This window comes from Electrona antarctica, assembly GCF_951216825.1.
Source record: "Electrona antarctica genome assembly, contig: scaffold_120, whole genome shotgun sequence".
In the NCBI taxonomy this organism is placed as follows: domain Eukaryota; kingdom Metazoa; phylum Chordata; class Actinopteri; order Myctophiformes; family Myctophidae; genus Electrona; species Electrona antarctica.
The window spans coordinates 287,501-299,775 of NW_027638352.1; the positions used below are offsets into that span (position 1 = coordinate 287,501).

Genomic DNA, 12,275 nt, shown 5'->3' on the forward strand with positions numbered 1-12,275 from the left:
CACACACACACACACACACACACACACACACACACACACACACAGCCACACACACACACACACACACACAGCCACACCCCAGCCTAAAACCACAAGCTGATCCAGTAGGTGTGGTTCAGGAAACCACTCTAAACACCCAGAGATAAGTTACCAAGAAACCTTTCTTTCTTTCTTTCTTTCTCCGAGACGCTTCATAGTCCAGAGTCTTGCTCAAGGACACTAACTCTGGGGGAGCCGGGATCGAACCGTAGGGCCCATCCCATACGACAGACAGTACCGTCCTGACTGTGTGTGCGTGTGCGCGTGCATGTGTGCATGCATGTGTGCGTGCGTGCGCATAAAGAAAACTTTATTTTTACTTTGCGCAACCAGGTGGTCTCACCAAAGAAACCAGGTGGTCTCACCAAAGAGACCAGGTGGTCTCACCAAAGAGACCAGGTGGTCTCACCAAAGAGAATTTTAGTAATCAAAGACCTTTTTGGTCTGACTCGGTCGGATTTTGATCAGCATAGTCTATAACCTATATAATAAAATCATCTGGGTCGCGCATAGAGTCTATAACCTATATAATAAAATCATCTGGGTCGCGCATAGAGTCTATAATCTATATAACGCATATTTAATAGTCGGTCGGCAACCGGAGACCAAACTATTATTTTGTTAGGCCTTTCCAGTTTTTAAATAATATGACTATTTTTGATACTTTTTTAACTGTTCAGGAGAAAAACGGATTATTTTTATAAATGAGTTAATATCACAGGCAGACTCTTCACATACTAGAGCATGTCTGAAATAAATGTCAGAGCTGAAATCGTTGTAAATATGAAATAAATGCTTAAACATGCAGCTAGGTGTAATGTCAGAGTCCACAGAAGACATGTAAATATGAAATAAATGCTTAAACATGTAGCTAGGTGTAATGTTAGAGTCCACAGAAGACATGTAAATATGAAATAAATGCTTAAACATGTAGCTAGGTGTAATGTTAGAGACCACAGAAGACATGTAAATATGAAATAAATGCTTAAACATGTAGCTAGGTGTAATGTTAGAGACCACAGAAGACATGTAAATATGAAATAAATGCTTAAACATGTAGCTAGGTGTAATGTTAGAGACCACAGAAGACATGTAAATATGAAATAAATGCTTAAACATGTAGCTAGGTGTAATGTTAGAGTCCACAGAATTACTCTATAAGCCATATCTCCAAAACTGGTGGGTCAAACTGAACAACCAATATGTCAGTTTGAAGCTATGGTTCCCTGCGTTCATATGACGTGAGGAACAACGGAAATTAATATAATAATCCAATCACCGTCTCCCATTCACGGTGGGTCACACATTTTGCAAATAGCAGATCTACAAGCTGACCATGTGTCAACCTATTCGGTTTCGGCCCGAAAAGGCAGAAAATAAATCACTGAATAGTGTTTGCAATTAATGCATTCAAAAAAGCTGAATAAATGTTTTATGGACCTGTAATAGTGATGATTATTTAAGTTAAGTTTTGCCATAACCATTTATTTTGCCATAAATCAGGTAGCTTTAAGGTACAGCCATGACAGCAATGGTAGGAAAAAGGATATATCATTAATCATATTCGGATATTCGGTGTTTCCTACATTCGGTTTCGGCCAAGAACTTCCCTTTCGGTTAGATTTATACATTGTATTTGTACTAGGGTTGGTTAATACTTCCCTAGTACAAATACAAAGTACAAATACTTCTAAATTGTACTTTGTACTGAATATAGAACTCATTCTGTTTCTGATGATTCAGCAGCACTAATATATGTAGTTTATGCATTCGGCCACCAGAGGGCGACCTTCTCACGTTTATAACCAAGATTAAAGATGGCAGTGAATCAGCCTGTTTCACTTTCACTGGCATGATGTTTTAGTCTAGTTTTAGTCGTGTTGGAATGACACTTCATTTAGTTTTAGTCTAGTTTTAGTCACGTTGGAATGACACTTCATTTAGTTTTAGTCACGTTGGAATGACACTTTATTTAGTTTGTCTAGTTTTAGTCGTGTTGGAATGACACTTTATTTAGTTTTAGTCTAGTTCTAGTCGCGTTGGAATGACACTTAATTTAGTTTGTCTAGTTCTAGTCACGTTGGAATGACACTTCATTTAGTTTGTCTAGTTTTAGTCACGTTGGAATGACACTTCATTTAGTTTGTCTAGTTTTAGTCACGTTGGAATGACACTTCATTTAGTTTTAGTCACATTTTAGTCGTGTTGGAATGACACTTCATTTAGTTTTAGTCACATTTTAGTCACGTTGGAATGACACTTAATTTAGTTTTAGTCACGTTGGAATGACCCTTCATTTAGTTTGTCTAGTTTTAGTCACGTTGGAATGACACTTCATTTAGTTTCAGTCACATTTTAGTCACGTTGGAATGACACTTCATTTAGTTTTAGTCTAGTTTTAGTCACGTTGGAATGACACTTCATTTAGTTTTAGTCACGTTGGAATGACACTTCATTTAGTTTTAGTCACGTTGGAATGACACTTCATTTAGTTTTAGTCTAGTTTTAGTCACGTTGGAATGACACTTCATTTAGTTTTAGTCTAGTTTTAGTCACGTTGGAATGACCCTTCATTTAGTTTTAGTCACGTTGGAATGACACTAGTTTTAGTCACATTTTAACTTAATTTAGTTTTAGTCACATTTTAGTCACCTGGGATGTTTTAGTGTTAGTTTTGTTGTAGTCGACTGGAATGACACTTCATTTAGTTTTAGTCACATTTTAGTCGTGTTGGAATGACACTTCATTTAGTTTTAGTCACATTTTAGTCACGTTGGAATGACACTTAATTTAGTTTTAGTCACGTTGGAATGACCCTTCATTTAGTTTGTCTAGTTTTAGTCACGTTGGAATGACACTTCATTTAGTTTCAGTCACATTTTAGTCACGTTGGAATGACACTTCATTTAGTTTTAGTCACATTTTAGTCACGTTGGAATGACACTTCATTTAGTTTTAGTCACGTTGGAATGACACTTCATTTAGTTTTAGTCTAGTTTTAGTCACGTTGGAATGACCCTTCATTTAGTTTTAGTCACGTTGGAATGACACACTAGTTTTAGTCACATTTTAACTTCATTTAGTTTTAGTCACATTTTAGTCACCTGGGATGTTTTAGTGTTAGTTTTGTTGTAGTCGACTAAAAAACATAGTTGTTTTTTTGTCGACTAAAATGTATTTTGCAGGCCTTGATGGCGTCGTAGTGCCTAATTTTACTGGCTGAAAATAGCAGATCTACAAGCTTGTAGATCTGCTATTTTCAGCATGCAACAAAGTGTAAAATGACACTTCATTTAGTTTTAGTCTAGTTTTAGTCACGTTGGAATGACACTTCATTTAGTTTTAGTCACAATTTAGTCGTGTTGGAATGACACTTCATTTAGTTTTAGTCTAGTTTTAGTCACGTTGGAATGACACTTCATTTAGTTTTAGTCACGTTGGAATGACACTTCATTTAGTTTGTCTAGTTTTAGTCACGTTGGAATGACACTTCATTTAGTTTTAGTCTAGTTTTAGTCACGTTGGAATGACACTTCATTTAGTTTTAGTCACGTTGGAATGACACTTCATTTAGTTTTAGTCACGTTGGAATGACACTTCATTTAGTTTGTCTAGTTTTAGTCGTGTTGGAATGACACTTTATTTAGTTTTAGTCTAGTTCTAGTCACGTTGGAATGACACTTCATTTAGTTTGTCTAGTTTTAGTCACGTTGGAATGACACTTCATTTAGTTTTAGTCTAGTTTTAGTCACGTTGGAATGACACTTCATTTAGTTTTAGTCACGTTGGAATGACACTTCATTTAGTTTGTCTAGTTTTAGTCGTGTTGGAATGACACTTCATTTAGTTTGTCTAGTTTTAGTCACGTTGGAATGACACTTCATTTAGTTTTAGTCACGTTTTAGTCACGTTGGAATGACACTTCATTTAGTTTTAGTCACGTTGGAATGACACTTCATTTAGTTTTAGTCACGTTTTAGTCACGTTGGAATGACACTTCATTTAGTTTTAGTCACGTTGGAATGACACTTCATTTAGTTTGTCTAGTTTTAGTCATGTTGGAATGACACTTAATTTAGTTTTAGTCTAGTTTTAGTCACGTTGGAATGACCCTTCATTTAGTTTTAGTCACGTTGGAATGACACTTCATTTAGTTTTAGTCACATTTTAACTTCATTTAGTTTTAGTCACATTTTAGTCACCTGGGATGTTTTAGTGTTAGTTTTGTTGTAGTCGACTAAATAACATACAGTTGTTTTTTTGTCGACTAAAATGTTTATAACCAAGATTAAAGATGGCAGTGAATCAGCCTGTTTCACTTTCACTGGCATGATGTTTTAGTCTAGTTTTAGTCGTGTTGGAATGACACTTCATTTAGTTTTAGTCTAGTTTTAGTCACGTTGGAATGACACTTCATTTAGTTTTAGTCTAGTTTTAGTCGTGTTGGAATGACACTTCATTTAGTTTTAGTCACGTTGGAATGACACTTCATTTAGTTTTAGTCTAGTTTTAGTCGTGTTGGAATGACACTTTATTTAGTTTTAGTCTAGTTCTAGTCGCGTTGGAATGACACTTCATTTAGTTTGTCTAGTTTTAGTCACGTTGGAATGACACTTCATTTAGTTTGTCTAGTTTTAGTCACGTTGGAATGACACTTCATTTAGTTTTAGTCTAGTTTTAGTCGTGTTGGAATGACACTTCATTTAGTTTTAGTCTAGTTTTAGTCGTGTTGGATTTAGTTTTAGTCTAGTTTTAGTCACGTTGGAATGACACTTCATTTAGTTTTAGTCTAGTTTTAGTCGTGTTGGAATGACACTTCATTTAGTTTTAGTCACGTTGGAATGACACTTCATTTAGTTTGTCTAGTTTTAGTCGTGTTGGAATGACACTTTATTTAGTTTTAGTCTAGTTCTAGTCGCGTTGGAATGACACTTCATTTAGTTTGTCTAGTTTTAGTCACGTTGGAATGACACTTCATTTAGTTTGTCTAGTTTTAGTCACGTTGGAATGACACTTCATTTAGTTTTAGTCTAGTTTTAGTCACGTTGGAATGACACTTCATTTAGTTTTAGTCACATTTTAGTCACGTTGGAATGACACTTCATTTAGTTTTAGTCTAGTTTTAGTCACGTTGGAATGACACTTCATTTAGTTTTAGTCACATTTTAGTCGTGTTGGAATGACACTTCATTTAGTTTTAGTCACGTTGGAATGACCCTTCATTTAGTTTGTCTAGTTTTAGTCACGTTGGAATGACACTTCATTTAGTTTTAGTCTAGTTTTAGTCACGTTGGAATGACCCTTCATTTAGTTTTAGTCACGTTGGAATGACCCTTCATTTAGTTTTAGTCACGTTGGAATGACACACTAGTTTTAGTCACATTTTAACTTCATTTAGTTTTAGTCACATTTTAGTCACCTGGGATGTTTTAGTGTTAGTTTTGTTGTAGTCGACTAAAAAACATAGTTGTTTTTTTGTCGACTAAAATGTATTTTGCAGGCCTTGATGGCGTCGTAGTGCCTAATTTTACTGGCTGAAAATAGCAGATCTACAAGCTTGTAGATCTGCTATTTTCAGCATGCAACAAAGTGTAAAATGACACTTCATTTAGTTTTAGTCTAGTTTTAGTCACGTTGGAATGACACTTCATTTAGTTTTAGTCACAATTTAGTCGTGTTGGAATGACACTTCATTTAGTTTTAGTCACATTTTAGTCACCTGGGATGTTTTAGTGTTAGTTTTGTTGTAGTCGACTAAATAACATACAGTTGTTTTTTTGTCGACTAAAATGTATTTTGCAAGCCTTGATGGCGTCGTAGTGCCTAATTTTACTGGCTAAAAATAGCAGATCTACAAGCTTGTAGATCTGCTATTTTCAGCATGCAACAAAGTGTAAAATGACTACTGGATCTCTTGTCGTCTATGTCAGACATTTTAGTCTAGTTTTTATTTGTTGACAAAATTGTCAATATATTTAGTCTCAGTTTTAATTTAGTTTCCATTCATTTTTGTCTTGAGTCGACAAAATCAACACTGTTATAGAGAGACAGACAGGCTGGATGGAGAGAGACAGACAGGCTGGATGGAGAGAGACAGACAGGCTGGATGGAGAGAGACAGACAGGCTGGATGGAGAGAGACAGACAGGCTGGATGGAGAGAGACAGACAGGCTGGATGGAGAGAGACAGACAAGCTGGATGGAGAGAGACAGACAGGCTGGATGGAGAGAGACAGACAGGCTGGATGGAGAGAGACAGACAGGCTGGATGGAGAGAGACAGACAGGCTGGATGGAGAGAGACAGACAGGCTGGATGGAGAGACAGACAGGCTGGATGGAGAGAGACAGACAGGCTGGATGGAGAGACAGACAGGCTGGATGGAGAGAGACAGACAGGCTGGATGGAGAGAGACAGGCAGGCTGGATGGAGAGAGACAGACAGGCTGGATGGAGAGACAGACAGGCTGGATGGAGAGAGACAGACAGGCTGGATGGAGAGAGACAGACAGGCTGGATGGAGAGAGACAGACAGGCTGGATGGAGAGAGACAGACAGGCTGGATGGAGAGAGACAGACAGGCTGGATGGAGAGAGACAGACAGGCTGCATGGAGAGAGACAGACAGGCTGGATGGAGAGACAGACAGGCTGGATGGAGAGACAGACAGGCTGGATGGAGAGAGACAGACAGGCTGGATGGAGAGACAGACAGCCTGGATGGAGAGACAGACAGGCTGGATGGAGAGACAGACAGGCTGGATGGAGAGAGATAGACAGGCTGGATGGAGAGACAGACAGGCTGGATGGAGAGAGACAGACAGGCTGGATGGAGAGACAGACAGGCTGGATGGAGAGAGACAGACAGGCTGCATGGAGAGAGACAGACAGGCTGGATGGAGAGACAGACAGGCTGGATGGAGAGACAGACAGGCTGGATGGAGAGACAGACAGGCTGGATGGAGAGAGACAGACAGGCTGGATGGAGAGACAGACAGGCTGGATGGAGAGACAGACAGGCTGGATGGAGAGACAGACAGGCTGGATGGAGAGACAGACAGGCTGGATGGAGAGAGATAGACAGGCTGGATGGAGAGACAGACAGGCTGGATGGAGAGAGACAGACAGGCTGGATGGAGAGACAGACAGGCTGGATGGAGAGAGACAGACAGGCTGCATGGAGAGAGACAGACAGGCTGGATGGAGAGACAGACAGGCTGGATGGAGAGAGACAGACAGGCTGGATGGAGAGAGACAGACAGCCTGGATGGAGAGAGACAGACAGGCTGGATGGAGAGTGACAGACAGGCTGGATGGAGAGAGACAGACAGGCTGGATGGAGAGACAGACAGGCTGGATGGAGAGAGACAGACAGGCTGGATGGAGAGACAGACAAGCTGGATGGAGAGACAGACAGGCTGGATGGAGAGAGACAGACAGGCTGGATGGAGAGAGACAGACAGGCTGGATGGAGAGACAGACAGGCTGGATGGAGAGAGACAGACAGGCTGGATGGAGAGAGACAGACAGGCTGGATGGAGAGAGACAGACAGGCTGGATGGAGAGACAGACAGGCTGGATGGAGAGAGACAGACAGGCTGGATGGAGAGACAGACAGGCTGGATGGAGAGAGAGACAGGCTGGATGGAGAGAGACAGACAGGCTGGATGGAGAGAGACAGACAGGCTGGATGGAGAGAGACAGACAGGCTGGATGGAGAGACAGACAGGCTGGATGGAGAGACAGACAGGCTGGATGGAGAGACAGACAGGCTGGATGGAGAGAGACAGACAGGCTGGATGGAGAGACATACATGCTGGATGGAGAGAGACAGACAGGCTGGATGGAGAGACAGACAGGCTGGATGGAGAGAGACAGACAGGCTGGATGGAGAGAGACAGACAGGCTGGATGGAGAGAGACAGACAGGCTGGATGGAGAGACAGACAGGCTGGATGGAGAGAGACAGACAGGCTGGATGGAGAGAGACAGACAGGCTGGATGGAGAGAGACAGACAGGCTGGATGGAGAGAGACAGACAGGCTGGATGGAGAGAGACAGACAGGCTGGATGGAGAGAGACAGACAGGCTGGATGGAGAGAGACAGACAGGCTGGATGGAGAGAGACAGACAGGCTGGATGGAGAGAGACAGACAAGCTGGATGGAGAGACAGACAGGCTGGATGGAGAGAGACAGACAGGCTGGATGGAGAGAGACAGACAGGCTGGATGGAGAGAGACAGACAGGCTGGATGGAGAGAGACAGACAGGCTGGATGGAGAGAGACAGACAGGCTGGATGGAGAGACAGACAGGCTGGATGGAGAGACAGACAGGCTGGATGGAGAGACAGACAGGCTGGATGGAGAGAGATAGACAGGCTGGATGGAGAGACAGACAGGCTGGATGGAGAGAGACAGACAGGCTGGATGGAGAGACAGACAGGCTGGATGGAGAGACAGACAAGCTGGATGGAGAGAGACAGACAGGCTGGATGGAGAGAGACAGACAGCCTGGATGGAGAGACAGACAAGCTGGATGGAGAGACAGACAGGCTGGATGGAGAGAGACAGACAGGCTGGATGGAGAGAGACAGACAGGCTGGATGGAGAGACAGACAGGCTGGATGGAGAGACAGACAGGCTGGATGGAGAGAGACAGACAGGCTGGATGGAGAGAGACAGACAGGCTGGATGGAGAGAGACAGACAGGCTGGATGGAGAGAGACAGACAGGCTGGATGGAGAGAGACAGGCTGGATGGAGAGACAGGCTGGATGGAGAGACAGACAGGCTGGATGGAGAGACAGACAGGCTGGATGGAGAGACAGACAGGCTGGATGGAGAGAGACAGACAGGCTGGATGGAGAGACATACATGCTGGATGGAGAGAGACAGACATGCTGGATGGAGAGAGACAGACAGGCTGGATGGAGAGAGACAGACATGCTGGATGGAGAGAGACAGACAGGCTGGATGGAGAGAGACAGACAGGCTGGATGGAGAGAGACAGACAGGCTGGATGGAGAGAGACAGACAGGCTGGATGGAGAGACAGACAGGCTGGATGGAGAGACAGACAGGCTGGATGGAGAGACAGACAGGCTGGATGGAGAGAGACAGACAGGCTGGATGACAGGCTGGATGGAGAGACAGACAGGCTGGATGGAGAGACAGACAGGCTGGATGGAGAGACAGACAGGCTGGATGGAGAGAGACAGACAGGCTGGATGGAGAGAGACAGACAGGCTGGATGGAGAGAGACAGACAGGCTGGATGGAGAGACAGACAGGCTGGATGGAGAGAGACAGACAGGCTGGATGGAGAGAGACAGACAGGCTGGATGGAGAGAGACAGACAGGCTGGATGGAGAGAGACAGACAGGCTGGATGGAGAGACAGACAGGCTGGATGGAGAGAGACAGACAGGCTGGATGGAGAGAGACAGACAGGCTGGATGGAGAGAGACAGACAGGCTGGATGGAGAGAGACAGACAGGCTGGATGGAGAGAGACAGACAGGCTGGATGGAGAGAGACAGACAGGCTGGATGGAGAGAGACAGACAGGCTGGATGGAGAGAGACAGACAGGCTGGATGGAGAGAGACAGACAGGCTGGATGGAGAGACAGACAGGCTAGAGTTGGAAATACATTGTTTTCAACGAGGGCGACGCAGATATCAGCAATTTTAGGCAATGTGAGCAACATGACAACTGTTTTAAAGTATTGTACAGTGACTAATAAAGTCTCTCTAATGTTTATGTTGTACTATTACTACAAAACAATCCAAAATAAAGTGATTATATGGGATAGGGATTATATTTGACTCATGATCAGAGCTCCCGTTGCTCCAGACTGTACGACGGAAGCATTTATATTTGACTCATGATCAGATCGTGTCGGGGTCGGAGGTGAAAGGTTGTGTCGGGTCGGAGGTGAAAGGTTGTGTCGGGGTCGGAGGTGAAAGGTTGTGTCGGGTCGGAGGTGAAAGGTCGTGTCGGGGTCGGAGGTGAAAGGTTGTGTCGGGGTCGGAGGTGAAAGGTGATAAGGTCCTTGTACCTGGGCAGCTCCAGTGATCATGTTGGGGATAAAGTCCTTGTGTCCGGGAGCATCCATCAGGGTCACCAACTTAGAGGACGTCTCAAACTTAGTCAGTCCCACATCCATGGTGACACCTCTGTGTGAGAGAGAGAGAGAGAGAGAGAGAGAGAGAGAGAGAGAGAGAGAGAGAGAGATGTGTTGACGTGTTGGAATGACACTTCATTTAGTTTTAGTCTAGTTTTAGTCACGTTGGAATGACCCTTCATTTAGTTTTAGTCACGTTGGAATGACCCTTCATTTAGTTTTAGTCACGTTGGAATGACACTTCATTTAGTTTTAGTCACATTTTAGTCACGTTGGAATGACACTTCATTTAGTTTTAGTCTAGTTTTAGTCACTTTGGAATGACACTTCATTTAGTTTTAGTCTAGTTTTAGTCACGTTGGAATGACACTTCATTTAGTTTTAGTCACATTTTAGTCGAGTTGGAATGACACTTAATTTAGTTTTAGTCACGTTGGAATGACACTTCATTTAGTTTTAGTCAGATTTTAGTCACGTTGGAATGACACTTCATTTAGTTTTAGTCACGTTGGAATGACACTTCATTTAGTTTTAGTCACATTTTAGTCACGTTGGAATGACACTTAATTTAGTTTTAGTCACGTTGGAATGACACTTAATTTAGTTTTAGTCACATTTTAGTCACGTTGGAATGACACTTCATTTAGTTTTAGTCACATTTTAGTCACGTTGGAATTGATTGATTGATTGAAGAATTTATTAACAGTTTGCAGAATTACAGTACATTTCAAGCACAAACGCAATACAAAGGCTGTTAACTGTGAGTGGACGACCCAATTAAGCATTACACTTGTTTCCAATAGGGTCCACCATGTTCAAATCATCAAAACATTTAGAGACGTACAAATAGACACTTCTATAGACAGAACAGGAATTCATCATAAAGGAGGTAAAAAGGGAAAAGAAACATACAGTGAGGGGGAAAAAACGGGTGGGCGGTGGGGGGGATTCACGTTCAGCTCCGTTAATTTGTTTGTTTTCCTTGGAGGAGCTGCATTGGGTCCCCAAGTCGGCTCCGTGGCCGTACCTTGAGTTGGCTGTGTGGCCGTGACACTTCATTTAGTTTTAGTCACGTTTTAGTCACGTTGGAATGACACTTCATTTAGTTTTAGTCTAGTTTTAGTCACGTTGGAATGACACTTCATTTAGTTTTAGTCACGTTTTAGTCACGTTGGAATGACACTTCATTTAGTTTTAGTCTAGTTTTAGTCACGTTGGAATGACACTTCATTTAGTTTTAGTCTATTTTAGTCACGTTGGAATGACCCTTCATTTAGTTTTAGTCTAGTTGTAGTCACGTTGGAATGACACTTCATTTAGTTTTAGTCTATTTTAGTCACGTTGGAATGACACTTCATTTAGTTTTAGTCTAGTTGTAGTCACGTTGGAATGACACTTCATTTAGTTTTAGTCTATTTTAGTCACGTTGGAATGACCCTTCATTTAGTTTCAGTCTAGTCTAGTTTTAGTCACGTTGGAATGACACTTCATTTAGTTTTAGTCACGTTGGAATGACACTTCATTTAGTTTTAGTCACATTTTAGTCACCTGGGATGTTAGTTTTGTTGTAGTCGACTAAATAACAGTTGGTTTTTTTGTCGACTAAAATGTATTTTGCAGGCCTTGATGGCGTCGTAGTGCCTAATTTTACTGGCTGAAAATAGCAGATCTACAAGCTTGTAGATCTGCTATTTTCAGCATGCAACAAAGTGTAAAATGACACTTCATTTAGTTTTAGTCTAGTTTTAGTCACGTTGGAATGACACTTCATTTAGTTTGTCTAGTTTTAGTCGTGTTGGAATGACACTTCATTTAGTTTTAGTCACATTTTAGTCACGTTGGAATGACACTTAATTTAGTTTTAGTCACATTTTAGTCACGTTGGAATGACACTTCATTAAGTTTTAGTCACAATTTAGTCACGTTGGAATGACACTTCATTTAGTTTTAGTCACATTTTAATCACGTTGGAATGACACTTCATTAAGTTTTAGTCACATTTTAGTCACGTTGGAATGACACTTAATTTAGTTCTCATAGGGTTAAAACCTCATGTTTCTATATCAGTGGTTCTCACAGGGTTAAACCCTCATGTTTCTACATCAGTGGTTCTCACAGGGTT

At 42.0% G+C, this 12,275-nt stretch overlaps 1 protein-coding gene across 1 annotated transcript in view; it reads right to left on the reverse strand.

The window, feature by feature from the left end:
• Positions 1–12,275, reverse strand: part of hbs1l (HBS1-like translational GTPase) — a 93,629-nt gene that overhangs the window by 30,467 nt on the left and 50,887 nt on the right. Inside the window, exon 8 of the mRNA XM_079531041.1 lies at positions 10,088–10,205. Within this exon, the coding sequence (XP_079387167.1) occupies positions 10,088–10,205 (118 nt within the window). The remainder of the gene's footprint in view (positions 1–10,087; positions 10,206–12,275) is intronic.